The sequence below is a fragment of the Podarcis cretensis genome (genome assembly GCF_951804945.1).
Source record: "Podarcis cretensis genome assembly, chromosome: 1".
Classification (NCBI taxonomy): domain Eukaryota; kingdom Metazoa; phylum Chordata; class Lepidosauria; order Squamata; family Lacertidae; genus Podarcis; species Podarcis cretensis.
This window is the reverse complement of record NC_137170.1, coordinates 107,356,039-107,380,304: the sequence shown is the minus strand read 5'-3', so window position 1 is coordinate 107,380,304 and position 24,266 is coordinate 107,356,039. Positions and strand designations below refer to the sequence as shown.

Genomic DNA, 24,266 nt, shown 5'->3' with positions numbered 1-24,266 from the left:
GCACAGTTGTTATTCTGTAGTGGTTAAGAGCAGTGGACTTGTAATCTAGTGAACTGGGTTCGCGTCTCTGCTCCTCCACATGCAGCTGCTGGGTGACCTTGGGCCAGTCACACTTTTCTGAAGTCTCTCAGCCCCACTCACCTCACAGAGTGTTTGTTGTAGGGGAGGAAGGGAAAGGAGAATGTTAGCTGCTTTGAGACTCCTTCGGGTAGTGATAAAGCGGGATATCAAATCCAAACTCTTCTTCAGTGTGTAATAATGCAGCAATCTCAGACCAGAATCGCAAACCTGACACATTTATTATAATCAAACCAAAGGTGGCATAGGCCAGATGGTTTCCATATACACTTGTATAAGCGCATGATCAAATGGTGGCCAACTGTGGTTTTATTTTTGTGTGTGATATAACTGCAGAGCTGGATTTCTTGTCTTTTTTTTAATATCTCACATTTCCTGGAAGCTTTTGTTGCTTTATATGAACATATGCAAAACTGGGTGATAATGATGCAAAGTTTTCTTTAACTTGGAAATTTAAGAAAGCTGATGAAAGGGCTCTGTTTAGCTTTGATGCTCTATGCTTGCTTCAGAAATTGGTGGTGATTAAATGGAAGCAGATCGTTTTTTAAATAAGGGAAATGCACCCAAACATTGCACTGCGAGCCTCTCTCAGTACTTGGCATCTACAGTGCTTTAGACGTATCATACTAAATAGTGGAAAGTTCATCATATCTCTACAGAATATTTTTGGTGCGTATTTTATTATTCTTATTTTGTGGAAAGGAGATGGCACTGAGCTCAGACAGTGTACATCAAGCAGAGCTGAGGAAAGCAGACAACCAAGAAATAAAAAAAAGCAATATTTCAGCCTTTGGATATTGCAGGTGTATAGCTGAGCTACAATGAAGAATGTGAATTCACCCCCTACCCACCTCAGTGCATAGCATGAAATGATGAGATCTCCCAGTCTCATAGCAGCCCTGGAGACATGCTGATGGCAATGAAAACATCTTATCATTCACATAAATCCTCTGATGACTAGGAAAACACGTTGCTACCAATCCAAGCTGGGGGGCTGAGGGGAATAAATTTTCAGCGCTGGGGTTCAAATTCAGAAAGCAGACACATTTCTCTCTTATCTCCCTTCTGTTTTAAATCATTTGCAGTCACACACTCCTGGATGCTGCTGGTTAGATCTCTGTCAAATTGACTGCTTAGGCTGACTGCTCTCTACACAGCTGTCCTAAAAAAAAAAAAAAAAAAAAGCATGTTCCAGCACATTCCTGGCTCATTATCACCATCCAACTAGATGGCACAAGTTCTGATGTGGTTCAGGTTTAAAATGCCCTGCTTTCTTCATTTTGTCTCCTTGCCTGGCCTATGGTTATCAAACTAGAAACGATGGCTGCTCTCCATGGAAGTCCATTTCAAATCAGCAAATTTTGTTGTCCCTTCTCCCCAGAACCCGAAGCGCCTCATTCCAGGCAGTTTTAGGAATCAAACTGATCTGCTGCAGCTGGATCTCCCTGAATATTCATTTCGTTGAAGGCTGAAAAAGGGGTAAGCAGCGTCAAGCTTCAATTTAATATTGATTTAAATATGCATTTTTAGACATGCTTTATCTCAAATTGTGCATTTCTGCATGCATCTTCTCTCAAAATAGACGCCTTTAAATGTGTTTTAGTATCTGCTTAAAACCAAGAGCTGCATGGTAACATCACCGAATTGTGAAAGCCAATGGATAAATCACAGCACACATCCCTGACTTCTGTTGTACATACATTAGCCCTAAAGGTGCATACCAGGTCACTTCATACTGGAATACTCAAAAGACTGAATTCTCAAGCAACTCTACTCCTGCTTTAGGCACTGAAATGTCTTAGATACTGTAGGTCTTCCATTGACAACACATACCTATAGTGCTGCTTTGGTTCTCAAACGCCTTGGTATTTGAACAACTTGGAACCCAAACACTGCAAACCCAGAAGTAAGTGTTCCGGTTTGCGAACATTTTTCGGAAGCCGAATGTGCTCCGTTTTGAGTGTTACACTGAGGTCTGTCTGTTTTTGCTATTCATTTTGCGTTTTTGTTTCTGCGGCTTATGTGTGTGTTTGTGTGTGACTGCGTGGAAGCCAGTTCAACCACTGATTGATTGTGTGACTGCAGTACATTATCTATTGCTTTCATTTTATGGATCAATGGTCTCATTAGATAGTTAAATTCATGTTAAACTGCTGTTTTAGGGGTTATTTTTGAAAGTCTGGAACACATTAATCCATTACTTTCTATGGGAAAGTGCCCCTTGATTTTGGAACGGACTTCTGGAATGGATTAAGTTTGAGAACCAAGGTACCACAGTATCAAGTTTATAATATGCTCTTCACCACCCACAAGGCAGGAGTCTGGGCTTGGGGAAGAGGAAGAGTCAGGGATGTCAGAGGCTGGAAGTGTTGAAGGAAGGGGAGGAAGAAGCAGACCCTGAGAGAGTCTGGCTGTTTAGGATCTCCTCCGTCCCATCCGCTGTCTCCAAGGACAAGGAGGGGCTTAAAGCGCCAGAAGAAGCAGCAACTACTGTGCAGGAGAAGTCTCAGGTTGTTTGTACACACCCTGGCAGGCGAGGTGATTTAAGTTCGGGACCCAATCTGATTTGGACCCTGAATCTGAATCAAAATTCAAAAATCTGAATCTTCAGTCCTCCCATTAAATTACATTAGGAAATCAAAACAGCCATAGCTCTATTGTATTTTTCACATAGGTGAATGAAATTTTGAGACGTGGCAGCCCCTCAAGAATGTATTAACTCTGCAAAATTCAGGTAAAGCGAAAAGTTAGCTTTTAAAAATAAATAAATATTTTTTTAAAAAAAGTAAAATGGCCATCACGTTCTTGTTCTATCACATCACCACCACCATCATAATATTTATTTATAGCCTGCCCATCAGGCTGGGTTTCCCCAGCCACTCTGGGAGGCTTCCAACAGAATATTAAAAATGCCTGAAAAGGGTACCACACTCCTGGTATTTAGGAAGATTTCATACACAGACATAAACACGCACCCATAAGGGACATGTGTAGCATCTCAGTGGGGACGGAATATTTGGCAATAGGGAAGAGACCCATTAAAATGCTGAGGCAAATATAGTTACAATGACATTGTCGGAAATTTAAGCTTTTCTTATTATCGAATTGCAAAGGACATTTAAATTAGTGCTTACTTTAAATCAGCTTCAGGCCATTTAACTTTCCTGAAGAAACAGTAATGTATTACAGGTGAGTACCACTGAGCCTTGCACTTGCCAATCAGAAGGTCGGCGGTTTGAATCCTTGTGACGGGGTGAGCTCCTGTTGCTCGGTCCCTGCTCCTGCCAACCTAGCAGTTCGAAAGCACGTAAAAGTCCAAGTAGATAAATAGGTACTGCTCTGCTGGGAAGGTAAACGGCTTTTCCGTGCACTGCTCTGGTTTCAGTGTTGCGTTGCGCCGGAAGCAGCTTAGTCATGACCTGGAAAAACTATCTGCGGACAAACGCTGGCTCCCTCGGCCTGTAAAGTGTGATGAGTGCCACAACCCCAGAGTCATTCACAACTGGACTTAACTGTCAGGGGTCCCTTTACCTTTATTTTACATGCACTGCACTTCAGCTCATGAGGGGATTCTTTGGCAATTTACAATGATGCAAGGAAACTGGTTTTAGCCAGCCCTGTCAGTCCATAAGAGGAGGTCTTATGTTCAACACAAAGTGCCTCTGTAGCTGCTAAAGAAAGAAGCATAATAGAAGGTGAATGATGTGTGTAGTGTAATACTGTATTTCTCCAATAATAGGTTTTGAGCATGTGAACAAAGGCCCAGCTTCTAAAATTCATTAATCCAACCTACCTAGGCCAGTCCTATGCCCCACTGGGGATGAAACAATTGGATGTAGCTTAAAACCAACCAAGTACAAACCAACGAATTCTGTTCTTTGTGCATAATTAAGAGATTATCACAGATGTTTCTGCAATAATGTGATAATGGGAAATGGCACAGTGTTCAAACACTCTGACTTTTTACACAGCCCTTTTTGATGTTGCTATCTTAGTTTTAATCAGTATCAATGCAATTTTACTTCAAGGCATTCCTGTCCTTTGTTTTCTCTTTCTGTGTTTTTTTTTAAAAAACTGAATTCTCTGGTTATTCATTCCTTTCTCCCCCCACAAGGGGGAAAAAACGGTTCCAAAATTCCTGATATGATTACAAATTGAAGGTCAAATCTTAGGGTGCAAAATATGGAGATATATATATTTTTTTTAGAAAAGTAAAACACAGATTAAGTAGAGTCAAACCCAAACTGAGAATAGTAAAATCAACTGATTTATGCAATAGCTGTGATAGGTGATGTGTTCAGTAATGGGGAAATGTGGCTTGATACAGGGGACCCAAACCTTTTGGTCTTATGGGCACATTCAGAATTTGGGGAGAACATAGTGCGTGTGATCACAAAATACCTGCAATGTGGAAATGTCCATTTGTAAAATGGCTGCTGTGGTAGGTGCATTCAGTCAAAGAACACCCATTTCTATAAATCTTCTCCAAAAAACAACCACAACCACCCACCTCTAAGTACTAGGCAGAGGTGCTATGTAGGCCCCCAAACACAAAGCCATTTTTTTGGGGGGGGGGGGAGAAACAAAAACTCCCAAAATAATTTTTGTTCCACTTTCCCAGAATGCAAAACACCAGTTTTGGAGACAGAGAAAAGTTTCTCTCTGTCTTCCAGGCAAACTATACACAGAAGGCAGTTCCCACCCCCAATTTCTCTCCATGTCAGACAAAACACCCATTTTATAGATGACAAATCTCTCTCTCTCTCTGCCAGCCAACGTACACCATTCCCATATTTCTTCCCACCCATATCACTCATACATACCTGTCCGAAACAGGCCCTGGTTGGTACATCTTTTTTCTCTCTCCTCACCCTCCAGACTGCAGCTGTTACATTATCTAATTCCACCCCCCACACACACACCATTACTTACCTTTCCTCCTAACACTGAAGCACAGGCACAGCCTCCTCTTGCCTCAGCTGGGGGTGTCCAATTAAAACTGCACCCTGTCTTCTGATGCAATGGCACCAGCCACTGGCAGAGAGGACCATTCTCTCTCCTCGTTTCCAAGTCTGCCAGCCAATCAAAATTGCATGAGGGCCTAAACAGGCAACATGGCAGGACTTTGTGGCCATTATAATTTTTGAACCGGGCCGGGGAGGATTAAAGAGGTTGGTAGGCAGCCTGGTAAGTCTCTGTGGGTACAATAGTGCCCTCAGGCACTAGGTTGGGGACCACAGCTTACTAGCTGGATTATTGCTAAATACAGGTGTTTGCTTACATTTTGGGTGTCATGGACTGGTTGGACACAGAATGGTGGAAGCAGCTGGGGAACAACCAAGGGGGAAAGGCTCACAGCCTGGGAAGTGGTGTTGGGAGTGCAATGAGTGGTCACATGGTGAAGAGGGAGAAGCCCCTGAAGGACCAGGTGCGCAGCCTGGGAGTCATTTTGGACTCCCAGCTGTCCATGGAGGTGGAGGTTAATTCTGTGTCCAGGGTGGCTGTCTATCAGCTCCACTTGGTACACAGGCTGAGACCCTACCTGCCTGCGGATTGTCTTGCCAGAGTGGTGCATGCTCTAGTTATCTCCCGCTTGGACTACTGCAATGCGCTCTATGTGGGGCTACCTTTGAAGGTGACTCGGAAACTGCAATTAATCCAGAATGCGGCAGCTAGACTGGTGACTGGGGGCGGCCGCCGAGACCACATAACACCGGTCCTGAGAGATCTGCATTGGCTCCCAGTATGTTTCCAAGCACAATTCAAAGTGTTGGTACTGACCTTTAAAGTCCTAAATGACCTCGGTCCTGTACATAGCTGTCAACTTTCAGATTTGAAAATAAGGGACCAGCAGCCTCACCTGTCCTGGGGACAGTCTATGGGATATCTAACAATCCAGGATAGCAGTGGGAAATGGGGCTGAAATAAGGGAATTTCCCACAAAAAAGGGAAGGTTGACAGCTATGGTCCTGTATACCTGAAGGAGCGTCTCCACCCCCATCGTTCAGCCTGGACACTGAGATCCAGCGTCAAGGGCCTTCTGGCCGCTCCCTCATTGCGAGAAGTGAGGTTACAGGGAACCAGGCAGAGGGCCTTCTCGGTAGTGGAGCCCACCCTGTGGAACGCCCTCCCTTCAGATGTGAAGGAAATAAGTAGCTATCTTATCTTTAAAAGACATCTGAAGGCAGCCCTGTTTAGGGAAGTTTTTAATATTTAATGCTGTATTGTTTTTAACACTGGATTGGAAGCCGCCCAGAGTGGCTGGGGAAACTCAGCCTCATGGGCGGGGTATAAATAATAAATTACTATTATTATTAATATGTCAGGGAAGAGGTGTTGGAAGCTGAAGATGTAACAGGGCTCAGTGGGCAGGGAGAGTCTGTGGCAGAGAATCAGAGACAGAAGCTGAAGCAGGAGGTAAGAGGAGGGAGACAAAGAGGCAAATATGGTTCAGACTAGTGAAAAGTTATGGAGTGTCTCCTGCTGCTGCTATGAAAAGCTCCCATCCACCGCTGTCTCCCAGAACCAGAAGAGGCATGAAAAGGGCAGAGAGTTAGCAGGCAGTGTCTCCAATTGCTTGAGGACAAGCCCTGGAGAGGAGGGGACAGGCAGCTGTGATGATACGGGGACCTTCAGTCTCAACAACTGCTTCATGGGGGCAAGACCTACCAGAGACGAGTTTCTGTGCTTACTGGGCCTGACACTCCTGTGCAGACTGTGTTCTTGCTAAGACTCATGGTGTGATTTACTGCTGGCTCGCTCCTGGCAATGGGTTTATAAGGATCTTGTGTACCATAGGGAGTTAGTTGCCTTATTCAGAGTCAGACCCTTGGTCTACCGAGCAAATGTGAGGTTGTGTAGTGCTTGCTGCTTTCTGCCTCCTATTCCACCTCCCAGCACTAGAAGCTAAGGGCAGGAATGCCCTGGTCCTGTATCATCTCACCATGGTGGCTGGTACCCTTCTGAGGCCACGGCCGCTGGATTTAATTGCTTCATTTTGACACCAGCCATTTTGTAGACCATTTTCTTTAAAAGGGAGATCGAAATATTTTAATCGGCAAAACATGTAAATGTGATCCTTACCACATGTAAATGAATGCATAACAGTGTGATCCTTACTCATAAGTAAGTCCTACTGGATTCTTAGAATCATAGAGTTGGAAGAGACCACAAGGGCCATCGGGTCCAACCCCCTGCCAAGCAGGAAACACCATCAGAGCACTCCTGACATATGGTTGTCAAGCCTCTGCTTAAAGACATCCAAAGAAGGAGACTCCACCACACTCCTTGGCAGCAAATTCCACTGTCGAACAGCTCTTACTGTCAGGAAGTTCTTCCTAATGTTTAGGTGGAATCTTTTTTCTTGTAGTTTGGATCCATTGCTCCGTGTCCGCTTCTCTGGAGCAGCAGAAAACAACCTTTCTCCCTCCTCTATGTGACATCCTTTTATATATTTGAACATGGCTATCATATCACCCCTTTACCTCCTCTTCTCCAGGCTAAACATGCCCAGCTCCCTTAGCCGTTCCTCATAAGGCATCGTTTCCAGGCCTTTGACCATTTTGGTTGCCCTCCTCTGGACACGTTCCAGTTTGTCAGTGTCCTTCTTGAACTGGACACAGTACTCCAGGTGAGGTCTGACCAGAGCAGAATACAGTGGCACTATTACTTCCCTTGATCTAGATGCTATACTCCTATTGATGTAGCCCAGAATTGCATTGGTTTTAGCTGCCGCGTCACACTGTTGGCTCATGTCAAGTTTGTGGTCAACCAAGACTCCTAGATCCTTTTCACATGTACTGCTCTCAAGCCAGGTGTCACCCATCTTGTATTTGTGCCTCTCATTTTTTTTTGCCCAAGTGCAATACTTTACATTTCTCCCTGTTAAAATTCATCTTGTTTGTTTTGGCCCAGTTCTCTAATCTGTCAAGGTCGTTTTGAAGTGTGATCTTATCCTCTGGGGTGTTAGCCACCCCTCCCAGTTTGGTGTCAATGGGGTTTACTCCTAAACAAGTGGGATTAGCCTGGCAGCCTTAATCATTTCATGCTGTTCTGAAAAGTCTCACTTTGCCACACAAATGGGCAAGAGGAATTAATTCTGTAAGTCTTTGGATCATCTATCTAATCTATCTACAATAATATAGATTCATACATCTGACATTTTCACTTTGAGAGAAATTAAAATGATAACATGGTGAACCACTTACAAGAAGCCTAATTTTGAGCCTAAGTACTATTTAAAATGAGTGCAGTGCTGGTTTTGTTAATCTGTTTACAGCATTTCCAAGTACAGGATGATTGCTATGAAAAGCACTTGAAATATTACTCCAAAGATATGTGCATAATCTCCTAGATGAAACGCATAAGACTGCTGTATCACAGTCTGGTGTTGTTTTTAAAAATAATCATCAGGGTGACTTCGTGGAAATAAATCAAATGTTTTTTCATCTTAATTATCAGTTCCCCAGAAGAGTTTGCTTGTTAATACAATCCACAATTGCAGTTTAAATTACCGGTATGTTCCAGGCTAAATTTTATTTTAAAAAATGCTCTTGAGCAATCCATTTTCTGAAGGAAGCCATTTTCTATGTATGGCTCCCCTTCTAAATCAGATCTCAGCCCCACTTCCTGCCACACATACAACACAGGTTTTAGAGAGGAAAATGATTTCTCATTCAACCTCTGCTCTATATATTTAGGACAACAACTAAATTCATAGTCATCCCTATGAAAATGGTAGTCTTTATTTATTATGAAAACTGATAATTTCCTGATTATCTAATATTTGATTAAACTAATATTTTATTAGTTTTCATAGTATCATCAGTAGTGGTTTTTTTACAAGCACACCCTAGAATAAGTCATGGCTTAGCATTTTATAGAACACGTACCCTAGAAAAGTGCCAAATCATAAGAATGACACTAGATTGTTACATATTTTTATCATCTCAATCAGCTTTTAAAAGCAATAAGTTCCAGATTCTTCATCTGTCATTGCTGCTGGAATCCTGTCTAAATTAACTTTTAACATCTGCTGGCACATTACAGTCATTATCACTGAGACTGGCAGAAAGCAGTGAACCAGTCATTATCCAATTATTCTTAGCAAGACATCCTAGGGTTAAAATTCTACTGTTTGTCTCTTTAGCCCAACAGTGGAACTCACAATGCAGTCGAACTCTTCAGCCAGGCTAGTCAGGAAATGGATGCAATTAAATGCAGATGAATTCTTGTGCCAAACCTAGTTTGGTTGCTTTTAAAATTGATGCTTTGCCCTTGCTGTGTCTGCAGTGTCCATTTCTTTTGAAATCAACTATGTAATCCATTTTCCCCCTGTAATGAAAGTTCATAATTCTGCTTTTGTGCAGATCCTATTACCTACAGACAACAGCCATTCCTTTCAATTAAAGGTTTCAATACAGTGCGTTTAGGGGAGAGCCCTCACAGGAGAAAATGTGCTCTCAACCAGCAGTTAAAATCAAGCTTAATACTTTTTAAATCTTGCATTGTCCAAACTGACCTAAGCAAATAATTAATTGTACTGATCAGAGGAGGAAAAGAAATGGATTCGGATGTTCATGATACACCAATTTATTACACACACACACACACACACACACACTCACTCTTGATGTTTTACCACTTTAAAACACTATACAAAGTTCAAAATCTAAGGATTTTGTGGTAAACAGAAGTTGCTAGTGACACAACTTGTAGCAGGGAAAAACTCTGGAAGCTTGAAGTACAGCAACTCCTGGTACATTAAACCCGGCAGAACTCGCTGGAACTCAGTTCCACACCTCTCAATTGCTCTCCCTTGCCATTATAAGAGAACAAGGGAGGTGTTCATGGTGAGTTCTGGCACTTCTTTATATATAAAAATAGCACTATATGCAATGTTGTAAAGCTGGAAAAGGTGCAGAAAAGGGCAACGGAAATTACCCAGCGGGTGCAGCAAATCCCTGATGAGGCAAGGATACAGCTTTGCAGTTCTGAGAAAAGGCTAGTAAGATGCGATGTGATAAGAGGTGTATAAAATTGTGTGTGGCACCCAGAGAGCAGACAGTGAAACACTTTTCTCCCACTCTTGTAAATACTACAACTCGGGGACATTCAATGAAGCTGAATGTTGGAAGATGCGGACCAGACCAACTAGCACATGGTTCGGCTATGGAGTTTGCTCCCACAAAAGGTAGCGACGTTCACCAATGGCTTTAAGACTGGACAAATTCATGGAGGATAAAGCTTTCAGTGGCTTCTAGCCATGATGGCTATATTCTTAGTTCTGCTGCATGGCTCCGAATGCCTAGTTGCTGGGAACTGCAGTTGGAGAGAGCTCTGTTGTGCTTCGGTCCTCATTGTGGGCTCAGGGGCCTCTGGTTGGCCACAATGAGAACAGGATGTTGGCGGAGACGTAACTTTGGCTCTTATGTTTTCGCATAGGAGCTGTGCTATTCCATGTGGCTGCCGTGAGCGCTTCTTCATTACACATCACACCTGCCTAAAGGCTTTTTGCTTGCATTCATACAGAATGGCAACATCTGATGCGGCAACTCTTTTATCAAGAGCACAGATGTATTTCGTTGTGGCAATGATCTTTGTCAGTTGGCCCATGCCTAAGTTCTGGCATACTGTGGTATCCAGCAGGTCATGGGGGAGAGGCAGAGAGGAGAAAGGCTGCGCAGGCAGGTGGGCCTGCCTCATAGGAGGCTGAATAAGATCCAAATGTGAAATGGTATCCGTTTGAACAAAGTATTTGCACAGCAAATATCCATTATACTTATTAAGCTCACGATAAACAAACTTTCCTTTTATTTATAGCTGTCCTTCATAGTGTAGAGGACATTTATTTATATATTCAGGTCGTTGGCACTGGACTCGTATTTTCAAAAGACTTGAATGAGTTTTATAGGACACATTTAATTTCATTTGCAGATGATAAATTGGCATGTTTATTTTGAGATGTGTGCTGTGAAAGCGCAGCGGAGTAAGGAATAGAATTCTTTAGTGTGCTCCTCTATTCAGTCTTGTTACAGATTTATCAAATGAACAAGATGCATGTGCAGTTGTACCTTGAAAGTCGAACGGAATCCGTTCCGCAAGTCTGTTTGACTTCCAAAATGTTCTGAAACTAAAGCGTGGCTTCTGATTGGCTGCAGGAAGCTGTGGAAGCTCCGTCAGATGTTTGGCTTCCAAAAAAAGTTCGAAAACGGGAACACTCACTTCTGGTTTTCAATCGTTCGGGAGTCGAAATGTTTGGCAACTAAGCTGTATGAGATCCAAGGTACGACTGCACTGCAAGCTACAGAAGGAAATGTTCAATATAGGTTGGTATAAAGACAGACTATGAACAAGTAGTACGAGCATAAAATAAGCTGCAAGTTTACTTCTTTGACTACTACTTCCATTAAATAGAAGCAATGTGATCAGGACTTGGTACCTAACAGCTGTCCAAGGAACACAGAAGAGGAGCCATGGGTGGTTCTGCAAACATTTGAAGTTCATAGAAACTCAGTGGTTTGCAATAAATATAAATATCTTGAATGAGATCAGAGGTTGCTGCAGCCTAGATTACTGTAACGGTCTCTGACCATTAGCTCTTTGGCCAGTCCTGATTATAGATCAACTCCCTTCATCAAAATGAATATGATTGCTACTTGCACAACAGATCAGCCGGCAATGAGTTTGGAAAGTTGCTCAACAAGTTATGTGCTGAGAACCTGGCAGTTCACCACAATTTAAAGCAGAGTTCTTTTTCTGTATTTGCCAAATATATGTAAAACACTTGGACAGAATAAGGAAATATGACTGCTGATCATAAATTTGGAACAGAAAGGTAATGAGGTTAGGGTTCAATATTATTTTGTGCATATCCTCAATGAATTGGCAGATATGGTCTCTCTTTCCTTTTTGGCTAGTGTCTTAATATTTTTACTTCGGTTTGTTGTAATGCTTGTTTTCCACTACTAGGTGTCACTATAATGCTGATTATTAATCTAAATAGACTCCATCAGTGACAGATAAGAAACATATGCTCACAGAACAGCTTGTACTTGGAAGTAAGCCCCTTGTTTATCAAGAATATGGTATTAGCCAAATTCTGAGGCTATTTCCAAAGTCTCTATGCAACTTTTAAAACAAACTGAATATTCTTTTGCTTTTTTTTTTAAAAAAAAGTCTATAATTATATAAACTAGACAAACACTGGTGTTTAAATCCAATAATTTTCTGAAAGTTTAATATAGTTTTAGATAAAACTGAGCTTGCAGTATTAATGAGTACAAGAGTTTGTTAATTTTTTTTATATTATCCAAATAAAGTTGTACATTTATACAGTTATAGAGTGCATGCCAGAAAATGCAATTACTTGATTCTAATTTGAATATGTACAATTTACAATATAATTCAAGCATAAATTCAGCAGTCAAAAACACAGACCTGCTGTGCAGTCAAACAGAATTGTCTTGGTAGCATAAGCACTAGGGCCGGGCAGAAAAGCGAATGATGAAACCAGAGTGGCCGCTTGACTAGTAAAAAAGATTACTAATGAAAAAATATACAATCGCTTAAAAAAAACTTCCATTTTTTTTTTATAACCACTCTTTGATGTATTGATTAAAAGCAAATATATTTTAATCTAAGTACACAGTGCATGCTGCAGGGTTGGCTAAACAATCTTAATTCCAGCAGGAGGAAAAACTATTTTAGCTTAATATTTCAGGTCCTTTGAATAAATTGAAATTAACTTTTTTTTTGAACACCATGAGATACTGTGCATCCTCACAAGTGACTAAAGAACAATCCTGTTTCTGCGTGCTATTTTGCACTGCACAGAGATTGCCTTGTGCTGCATAGATGAGTAACTCCTCTTACTCCTATGCAAACTCAGATCCTAACACATGATTAAATAGTAGACGATTCATTCATTATTAAAGTTTCAATAATGAGGCATGGATAAAGTTAACATTTAACCATGAGACGGGCAAGTAGCACAAAATGTCCAGCCTCCACACTTAAGTACAGAGAAGTGGCGTTTTTTCTTCAAGAAACAATGTGAGTTCTTTAAGATGTGTGTGCCACAGAAATCAAATTACATATTGCCAAAGAGGCTCTTAAGAGGTGGGTGCGGAAAAAACTGTATAAGTTATTCACACAGCGGAATTCTGGTCACAAGACGGGTTCTCTATTTTTTGCTGTGTTTCTTCGCATGGAATTACAGACACAGTGAAATGAATTGACAGTTTGAGCTAAAGGTCGAACAGCATGCATTTCTTTTAAACTAGTAAACGAAGTTGGAAGAAAATGCAAAGCTTGTACAAATACAGCGTGACAGACACATCTCCCTGTGTTATCTGGGTTTCACCCCTTGGCTCCACAAGCAATGTGGCATAGTCTCCTTTTCACTGCTTATAGTTTACAAAATGATTGACTATTTTCAGGTTTTGGTAGATCTGCTATTATTTTTGCCATTGAGTTATACAGAGCTATGAATTGGTCACTCATTCATGGGTTTTTTTCTTTTTTCCAAATGGTTCAGAGCCCTTTTGAGATGCTAATGCATATATGGATTCATATTTAGCTAAATGTACGTCATTTGAATAAAATAACTTTAATTTTCTATTGTCCCACCAACACTCAAAACATACCCCACCCCAACCAACCAATTTTCAGGTAATCAAAAACAAATGGCTTCACACAGAATCCAAAACTTGGACAGATTTAGTGTTCATTGGTTTTAATCAACCCTGTTTTCTTCCACAGAATAACTGCTACATACTATACAAAGAATTGAAAGAACAGCGATGAGGGTGATCTAGAAGATATGCATCAAAATGGCACTGCTACCAGTTATCTTATTATCACTCAGGGTGAGTCCATTTATGCATGTTGAGCACTTGATGGCAAGATCTAGAAATGACTGGTATGTCTGCAACAGACACTCCTGCTTCTTTCATCCTGCCTCAGAGCCAACAGAGGATCCAGTGATTTGGGTCCAATGGGGCATTCATAAGAGGGAGTCCGAATTTCTGCTGATCCCCTCTTCCCACCACAGCAACCCACGTACATCACATCCTTTCTGCAGTGTATTTTTTTGGATGCATGGGGAGGCTGCCAAAGGGAGAGAGAAATAGGAAATCCCTCTTATGTGAGTGGTTTGCTGCAACTGATCCAAAACGTTTCGTTTGTGGATGTTCACAAGTTCAGGTGAAATTCGTCAACTGATGAGAGATCAAGTGATGCACATTCATCTGTGGAATTAGCCCTCTGTTTGTAGTGCTGTACTTTAAACAAATAAAAATTGCTCAGTTCAGATAATCAGCACGAAACCTTTTCTCCAGGATGTAAAATACAATTTCCATCTACTGTCGCATTTGGGCTCAAAGGGGGGGGGGGAAGGGGGGGAGAAATGTCAGGCAAATTCTCCTAATATTATTTGCAAAAAAATAAAAAAAAATAAAAACCTTTGTTTTTCAACATTATAAATATAAGTCCAATTTAAAAGCAAACTAAATGTTTGCCATTCAAAAACTGGTATACCTCATGTTGCGTCAGCTTCAGGTTACGTCTTTTCAAGTTGCGTCCCGTGGCAACCCGGAAGTACGGGAATGGTTACTTCTGGGTTTCACCACTCATGCATGCGCAGAAGCGCTAATTCGCACTGCATGCATGTGCAGACGCAGTGCTTCTGGATGCGAACGCTTCGAGTTGCGGACGTGCCTCCAGGACGGATTATGTCTGCAACTCAAGGTTCCACTCTACAGATCACAGAACTTTGCTTTGTTCTGAATTTGTTGTCATTTTCTTTCAGATCTACTCCATGACAGCAGAGTAAGGTCTAGATCTGAATAGCTACACAGCTAGCACTGTACTTCTAAGAAAGCTGTGTGCACTTCTGTTTCTCTAGTTGCATTCCCTCACTTCATATTTTGGCAAACTGAGATGAATTTCAAAATCGGGATCTGCAACTGAAAAGAGGGCAGAGGCAGTGAACTTTACTTCTAGTTGGACACAACCCTTGGGATCACCTAGTGTGTCTCTTTGAATACTGGCTAAAGATTATGCATTTATATCAATAGTAGCGTTTTTATTTTGGTACTTAATATATTGCCCTTGCTTGGGGCTTGACTGATCATCTTATTGGGAAAGTTTTGCCCTTGGCCAGATAATCTCATTTATTTGTCTTTCCCCATAGCATGTAGAACAATTTCTATAATTAAGCCAGCTGGGTTTTATTAAACATTTTCCTGGTCCGACAGGCACCTCTGGCATGATTCACCTTGATCCCTGATGTCTTATGTGTGCAGCACACTGTAAACGGAATTATTGTAGGCTATATATTATGGGCTACTTGTATTACTCCAATTAGCAATCCTATTCTTAGGACTGTGGCTCTTGTCTCAGTGCAGGGGAGGTTCAGCTTACAACTTCCAGGCGATTATTGAACACTAATGCTTTAGAATTATATGAATTTCACAAAACAATTGAACATGCAAGATTCTTGTTAACTAGAAAAAAAACCCCCTAAGAGCTCAGTGCTATATTTTGCCTTGTCTAAGATTGCAAAGAACAAAAGGCTTGTGCTTTTATAGCTAAGTTACTCCTAAATAGAAATTGGCAGAAACACCTCCTATTGGTTCCCCTACTGCCATTATGGTTGGGTTTCTGTTGAAATTCCACAGATCATGACAGTATCTGTTGGGCCTCCAAGAAGTCTTCATCCTGGCTTCTGTGCACCCATCAATGCTGCTTTTCACCAGGGTGAACCCCCATCTCAACCACTGATTTCTATATTAGGTGGAATTAAACAATCCCAACCCTGGAAAATGAAATTTCCTCTGAATTTCCATTCCGCATCTGAATGGAAAATGAAATTTCCTATGCAATTCTGTCTCCTGCCAGGAACCTCTGACTTATTTGCCTATTTATTACAATAGAGGTGGTGTGCAAAATTTGTTACCATTCTCCTGATACTTTCAGCATCATTTTGGCTGCTACACTGGCAGGCAGAGGCAAGCACAAGGGATCAATACTGGTGTAGCAACATTGATGGCTCCTCATTGTATGACTTTGGATCGTTACTCCTGAGCTTGCCTATTCTGCTAGCAGATAATGTCAACTTTGGACTGGGCTAAAAAGGTGCTTTAAAAAAAATCATTTTTGTGCACCAAATGGGAGAGGCCCAGGGTCATATATGCTAACTATGCAATATTTTTGATGATGCAGTCTTGGCACATAGTCACCATTTATCTTCCTCTGCTTTAATTTATCTGATAATTATTGCCTCACAAGGCAAGGTTGGTAGTGTGAGAAAGCACCCTAAACTAACAAGGCTACACACCTTAATGCAGTAGCCATCATTAAAAAAACACACCCTTCCAGGTAGATTCAGAAGACCAGGAGCCTTGCAATAGACAGTGAAGTACTTACCCTTCGTGGCACTGAAATGGTGATAATGCTAGGCAAAACCATAAACCATGCTTTCGTAGTTACAGGCAGGGGTAGCTAACATAGTGCTCTTCTGACGATTTTTGATTACAACAGGCATAGGCAAACTTAGCTCTCCAGCTGTTTTGGGACTACAACTCCCATCATCCCTAGCTAACAGGACCAGTGGTCAGGGATGATGGGAATTGTAGTCCCAAAACAGCTGGAGGGCCGAGTTTGGGGATGCCTGGACTACAACTTTCCCAATCCCGGCCAGTGTGGCTAATGGACTCAATGGCCCTTGTGGTCTCTTCCAACTCTATGATTCTATGATTCTAATGATCAGGTCAGGGGTGATGAAAGTTGTAGCCCAACATCATCTTGAGAACACTACACTGGCTACCGTTGTGAAAGTCAAACACTTCTCCCAGGATTTTAGATATTACACGTTAAGCTTCTAAGCAGTTACTAAGAGGCTCTCAGTTGTCTAAATCCAACTTTATTCTAACTTGTTCTTCGGAGCCTTGTACAAGTTATGGAAAGATTAATAATCTACTTAAGTGCAGCCTTTTCCAAGCTGGTGCCCTCCACATATTTTGGACTACAACTACCATAAGCCCCAGACAGCATGACCAATAGTCAGGGATGGTAGAAAATGTAGTCAAAAGCACATGTGGGGGGGGCACCCAGTAGGGGATTGGTGATTTAGGCAAGATGAAGCAATCAGCATAATAAATCAAGAAAATATATCTCTTTTTGAACTTTACTTCACTCTTAGAGCTTGTTTCATATTATTTAAGCTGTCAGTAGAGGGTGAGACTCTTAATCTCCCAGGGTTGTGGGTTCAAGCCCCACATTGGATGAAAGATTCCTGCCTTGCAGGGGGTTGGACTAGATGACCCTCGTGGCCCCTTCCAACTCTACAGTTCTAGGATTCTAAGCACCTATCACTCTTACATTCTTTGGGTTTTTATGCACTGTGTCTAAAATGGAAACCTGCCCTTATTTTGCACGTATTAAGCCCATTGCACTTTTTTTGTTTTTTAATATAAAGCACGGGTTCAGGGATCTCTGTAGCTCTCCCTCCCAAAGAAGTGGAGGAAACTGTTAAAAATAAACAATAAAGTTAGGAGATTAAGGCTAAAAGTATTGGTGTTCATTATTCCTAATACTGATAGCCTGAATCTAACAAAGAAACATGCACTATAACTGTCTGAACGAAACATCACAGTTTACACCAGGAGAGTAAAAAGGTACTGGGCACGATTCAGCCAACATGAAACATTTATAATTTCCATTGATGGAAATAGAAGCCATCTAAGGTCTTACTTAAATTTTAAGAAAGCGACTGTTCCAAATTGTCCTTTATGTGCACTTCTGCATAGTTCTCCACCTACAGGGGGGTGGGGGATAGAAAGGGAAGGAGGCTTGGCAGCAGGTGACCTCTCCACATGCTGAGAAGGGAAGATTGCAATGGGCAGATGGATCATGCCTAAAATGTTTAACTTTGGCTGGATTGTGCCCATTATAAACAAATGTATAACCTGCCCTGTTAGTAACCCACTTGGATGTTTTATCTACTACTTAACGCTTAAGAAATATAGGAGAATAACACCCCATTTACACTCCCCACCCATAATATACAGTATAAATATAGTAAGAACCATGCCATAAAACTATATGCAAAATTTGCACACTATTATTGCATGCTTGTGGTGATATTACATGCCGATTAATATTAGCTTGTTAGCTTTCATATGGTCCTATACTGAAGTTCATGTATTTTATTGTATAATTCAACAAGAGTCCTTAATTTGGGGGAATACAGTTGTCCCAGAGTGCATGTAACTCTTAAGGAAAACCAGTCATCAAATGCAATTTTCAACGTGTTTGCTTTCCTGCTCAATTGGATTGAATGGCAATTCAAACATGAAATAATACCTAATATGTCTGTTCATGTTATGTAAACCGATCAGAATTCATTTTCCTCAGTTTTGGGGGGAGGTTTCCTTCCATTCTACCTCCTCCTCCGGATAATCTTTGAAGTTTCGGTGGCAAGTCTGCCATAGACTGGCTCATAGGATCTGACAACATTTTTGTGGTTTTAGATACCAGTTTCTCTTCTGAGTTGCCAGGGACAGAACTTATTCGTTGGAGTTTCAAAGGTAGGTCCCCCATGCTGTAGGCTTTTTCCGAAGTGGTAGAACTCATCCTCAGCAGTTTTTTAGGAAAGTCATCCCTTCCAGTCATTTTCTGCAGTTTTGACGGTAGCTTTGTACCAACGTCATCTATGCCATCTAGACATTCTACAGAATTATTTCTTTCTTTACTGTTACTTACAGCTGGTGCTATTAATGGGGAGGACATAAGGAGCATTTCTTCCTGTTCTTTCACACTGTAAGGTGCTGTAGGGACTTCAAACGTTGCATGGAACTGGGAATAGTCTACTTTGAAGAATCCTTCCTCTAAGGAAATAACAGGGAAGAAACGATGGCCCCAAAGAACTTCATCTTCAGTGTAGGATGTTCTGGCTTGACAAGTCATCCCTACAAGTTCAAAGGCAAACAAGAGCTTGGTCAGAAACTTGAAAATAAAATGGTGTAGTTCATATTTAATCCACTAGGTCTATTTATGACAGTGGAACATGGCAATGATTCACATGATAGAAACACCACATGAAACTAGCTTCCACATGTAACAGAGCAGCTTCTCATGAGGATCCAAAGCATGGTGCAGACTATTAATCACAATAAGAATATATTATTAATGCACAGCTGGCATATGGCACTGTACTTCTTGGAGACTCAGTGCATGCAGTAAGGTGCTGAAGTCAGAATTACTGTTACCTAGAATTGAAAATTGATCAAAAACAAAGAAGTCACATACTTATTGAAAGGAGAGGAGAGTCATACTTTGGTTAGAATTCCAATCAGTGGTAGAAACAGAGATATGAAAGCCAGGAGCAAAATAGCACATTGAACCTAGATTATGGGTGAAACAACAGAATGTCTAGGAGCACTTTTTTATAAGAATACAAAGCTGAAAATGAATGAACTGCAGCTAAAATATTATGTTCCTTTTCCACATGATCTGGTCCTTCCCCCGCGGGTGGCGCTGTGGTCTAAACCACAGAGCTTAGAGCTTGCCAATCAGAAGGTTGGCGGTTCAAATCCCTGCAATGGGGTGAGCTCCCATTGCTCGGCCCCAGCTCCTGCCAACCTAGCAGTTCGAAAGCACGCCAAAAAAGCGCAAGTAGATAAATAGGTACCGCTCTGGCGGAAAGGTAAACGTTGTTTCTGTGTGCTACTCTGGTTTCGCCAGAAGTGGCTTAGTCATGCTGGCCACATGACCCGGAAAAACTGTCTGCTGACAAACGCCTGCTCCCTCGGCCAATAAAGCGAGATGAGCGCCGCAACCCCAAAGTCGTCCGCGACTCGTCCTAATGGTCAGGGGTCCCTTTACCTTTACCTTTTAGTCTTGCCAAGACAGGTCCTTTATTTGCTGCTGTTCATTAGATATAGCTACATTGGATTTGGGCTATTATGCCAACAAGACGACCATCAGCTCCAGCCTCTCTAGATCTGCATTCAGCTAGAAATCTCATTACTAAAGGTTTGCTATGAAATGAATGAGTGGAAAATGAACACTGCATCGTTAGATATTAGGTACAGTTTAGACGTGTAAGAAAACAGTGAGATAAAGCTGGAGTGGATTAAAAGTGAGAAGGCAATTTTATTGATGCTGTTCATAAAAGAAGGAAACCACATACTATCTGTCTCTAAGGACAGGTAGGTAGCCGTGTTGGTCTGCCATAGTCAAAACAAAATAAAAGAAAAAAAATTCCTTCCAGTAGCACCTTAAAGACCAACTAAGTTAGTTCTAGGTATGAGCTTTCGTGTGCATGCACACTTCTTCGAAGTGTGCATGCACACGAAAGCTCATACCTAGAACTAACTTAGTTGGTCTTTAAGGTGCTACTGGAAGGAATTTTTTTTCTTTTATTTTGTTTTGTCTCTAAGGAGTAATAAATAATTCCTAAGTCATTCAAGTAGTTGGTGATCCTACTTAATTGTTTTAGTAATGGATTTGTTTGTGGCGGGGTGTTAGGGCATGTGCAACCCCCTGCAATTGCCAAAATCCTGAGGCTGATTAATGATTTGGCGCCTGCAGCCAAGGAACTAGCTAGTTAATTTCATGAGTATGTAAAAGTAGAACTGTGATCTCTCCCCACAACAGATTGCTGTTGTCTCCCTTTCAGGTTATCCAGTCTCATTGCTGTAGTGACTGCAGGAAGCAACTACTGACAAAACCCTGTTCAGAGTCCCCAGCTTGCCAATCCTCCCTTTTTCCTGTCCACTTACTTCATGCCAACAGTGCACAGCCCTGCTTGTTCCTAGGCTCTGCTTTCAGCCCTCTTTGCCTCACTTCTTTTTTATTTAGCTTGCCTGTAACTTCATCAGACACCTATTTCAATCCCCTCATAGCACCGAGCTCTTTCTGATGTTAGGGCCGGGGAACAATTTTTGGCCTGAGCATTACCTTAGCGCATCTGTAGTATTCCAGGGGCCACAAGGCAGTGGTGGGCAGGCCAGAGGCAAAAACTGGGTGGCAAAATGGTTGTGATTCTTACCCTTCTACATTTCCAGCCCTGCAAAAGTCAGAGGTGCATATGCATATACCTCTCTAATCTAGGAAACCAAGAGGCATTATCACAATTCATCCCACACCCAGGCTGGTCCGGAGATTGCTCGCCCATACCTTAAGTGATTTCAGCTATCTCCTATTTCTATGTCTCCTCTGTGAAGTTTCTGATACGTTTGCTTCCTGGAAAGTTTAACACTGAATGCCTGGACTAAGTTGAACAGTTCAGCTCACAAACATTCTATGGGTTTCATCACCACAAGCAAAATACAAGCAGTTATTAGAAATAAAACCAGCCAAGGCCACAATACTCCTGTGAGGCCAAGTATAAATTCACCTTACTTCTGTTTTTTTGGCTAATGCCAAACAAGGGTAGAACTGAGATGTCTCACTGTTTAGTTTGCTGCTTATTCTGTATGACTGTGGTCATCGATCGAGTAAAATCTGAGAAGAACTTGAACATAATTACCCTCCCCACCTTGAGCAAAAAGAAAAAGAGAGAAAAGGGAATAGGCGAAAAACTGATTCCAGATTGCATCCCCAATTAGTAGATCATTTCCCTTTCTGTTGCATTACACTTTCCCCCCAAATGCTTTAAGATGTACTGCCATCAACGTGATTTTTTCACTTTAGTATGCCAAGAAGCAAAAGCTATTGACTGTGATCCAGTTTGCATGTAATGCTAAGCCAAACCATGGCTTAAATGAGTATGAGGCTACTCAATGCAGAAATTGTAGCCACTTAGCTCCTCCCTTGCTCCTGACACACAGAACGAAGCCATAGATTGGCTTAGCATTAGATTTGAAACTGGGCTTGTGATTTATCTCGCTCTAAATAAACCACAACAAGACAAACCACAACTCCAGGTTTGGCTATAACACCTTAGCCTTAGGGAGCACGAAAGCAGCAGGGCTGGGAAAGGATTGAAGCAGCTACAATTTCTGCTATGAGTAAATGCACAACTATTCACCTTAGTGTTACATGTGAGCTGTACCACCATGTACAGTGGTACCTCGGGTTAAGTACTTAATTCATTCTGGAGGTCCATTCTTAACCTGAAACTGTTCTTAACCTGAAGCACCACTTTAGCTAATGGGGCCTCCTGCTGACTTAACTGTCAGGGGCCCCTTTACCTTTACCTAACACCCTTAAACAGGTGCCCACACAAACTGTGAAAGAGAAAGTACATTTCAAGACTTCCAGAGAAGAGATTTAAGGAAAGTGAAGTTACAGGCAAGAAAGGAGGTTGTGTGTGTGTGTGTGTGTGCGCGCGTGTGAGAGAGAGAGAGTGTATACACACCATTTCTTGGCAAACTTTGCTAAGATTTCCCTTAGAAATTAGTCATGACAAAATGCAAAACACTCCAAGAAGAAAGTAAGTAGTGAATATGAGAAAAACAAAATCAAACTTTGACACACATTCATTGCTAGTTCCTTCTATCTAAGCAAAAAAAAAAAAACCAGTCTTCTAAAACACTGTAATTGTATGCATTTTTTTTCACTTACAAAAAAGCCCTTTAATTATTTAAATTAGGTGTGTATGATACACTTTTAGAGTAAACCTTGAAGGTGGAAATCTTTTTGCTTCAGAATATCACAGAGAAAAGAGCTATGTTAGAGCCTCAGAGAAAACAATTTTTAGGGAGAAGACTCAACCACAGCAGGCAGCTGGAAGTGGCATAAAGTATTAAATGATCTGCTCACCAATAAAAGGGACAGACTAGAAAAATGTGTTAAGGCTAGAATTAGAGCGCTATTTAAATCAACAACCTATTAAACTAATCATTCCAAGGCATTCTGATGCGTTACACCTTATTGGGAGGGGGGGGGAAATGACATTTATGTCACATTGCTTTAGGCAACAATTAAGTGTTTGTCTTCAAACTTGAGTGTACTGTCATGACTAAGGGATGCACTGCTTTTTACGGTCTAAGCTTTCATTAATGCATTTTTGCATGATATCTGGAGCTTCAGTTATCTTAGAGAAGGTAGTGTGAAAGAAGCATGCTGTTGCAATTGTATGCAGGCTATGTATAATTGTATTTCTTGGTGAAGCTTTCCCCTCCCACCACAAAAGAGTGTCCTTGGAGCAGTTTTTGTATTTTGCTGTGAAAGGGAAATGATGGCTCTTCACAAAGGCTTCTCCTGCATTATCAAGTTGTTATTATATAACATGATTTTGTCCTTAGTATTACCACTCGGTGACAAATGTGATGTGACAGAAGGGCTCAACTTGTTTGGGAAAGGGAATGGGCATTATTATTTTTATATGTGCATTAGGATTTGTCTGATAATACTTTCCAATTTAAATGGTATCTGCAGCATTGTACACAATTCTAGCACTGCATTCATAGAAAGGAGTTGCATAATTATCTCTGTGTTGCTGTTAATGCAGACAGCTTCCTTCACTGTTGCTGAGCTATATAGTTGCTGCAACCCTGGAAACTGAAGCAGGCCACAAAATAAATCGACAGCTTCCTTGGTACACCGTGTTGCCTTTTAGGGGCAATTGGATTCGATTCCAGCTCCTGGGAAGGCTCAGTAAACTTTTACACAAGTTTTGCTAGTGGTTTTCCTTTGACTAAACTTCAGTTCACAAGAGGTCTTAGCGAGAATCAGGTGTTGAGAGACACCATGCCCATTTATCATCCTTCTTCGCATCACAGACCTGGAAGCTGGGGTCTTCTATGCTTCATGTTCATAATAAATGAAGGATGGAAGAGATTCTATGAGTTGTATGCGGTTGTTAAGAAGACCTTCCCTGGAAATACTGGCTTAATATTATGTGAACCTTAATATTAGTAGCTGGCTTTGCAAAAAAGTCATCTAATTAGAAGTATTTTAGAAATGTACAAGTACAGTGGTACCTCGGGTTATATACGCTTCAGGTTACATACGCTTCAGGTTACAGACTCCGCTAACCCAGAAATAGTGCTTCAGGTTAAGAACTTTGCTTCAGGATAAGTACAGAAATCATGCTCTGGCGGTGGCAGCGGGAGGCCCCATTAGCTAAAGTGGTGCTTCAGGTTAAGAACAGTTTCAGGTTAAAAACGGATCTCCGTAACGAATTAAGTACTTAACCCGAGGGACCACTGTATATGGAAGCACAAGTTAGTTTTTGA

General features: G+C 41.4%; 1 protein-coding gene and 1 long non-coding RNA gene across 4 annotated transcripts in view; one reads left to right on the top strand and one right to left on the bottom strand.

Annotated features, from left to right (window-relative positions):
- Nucleotides 1-2,091, top strand: part of LOC307220820 — a 142,217-nt gene extending 140,126 nt beyond the window's left edge. The window contains exon 3 of the long non-coding RNA XR_013841120.1: nucleotides 1,460-2,091. This is a non-coding gene — a long non-coding RNA (uncharacterized lncRNA). The remainder of the gene's footprint in view (nucleotides 1-1,459) is intronic.
- A 16,181-nt stretch (nucleotides 2,092-18,272) lies between these two features.
- The window catches only part of KCNJ3 (potassium inwardly rectifying channel subfamily J member 3), a 113,777-nt gene continuing 107,783 nt past the window's right edge, over nucleotides 18,273-24,266 (bottom strand). For all 3 annotated transcript variants that reach the window (XM_079980189.1, XM_079980188.1, XM_079980187.1), the window contains one exon: nucleotides 18,273-19,049. In XM_079980189.1, coding sequence (XP_079836315.1) covers nucleotides 18,463-19,049 — 587 coding nt within the window. In that variant the 3' untranslated portion in view covers nucleotides 18,273-18,462. The remainder of the gene's footprint in view (nucleotides 19,050-24,266) is intronic.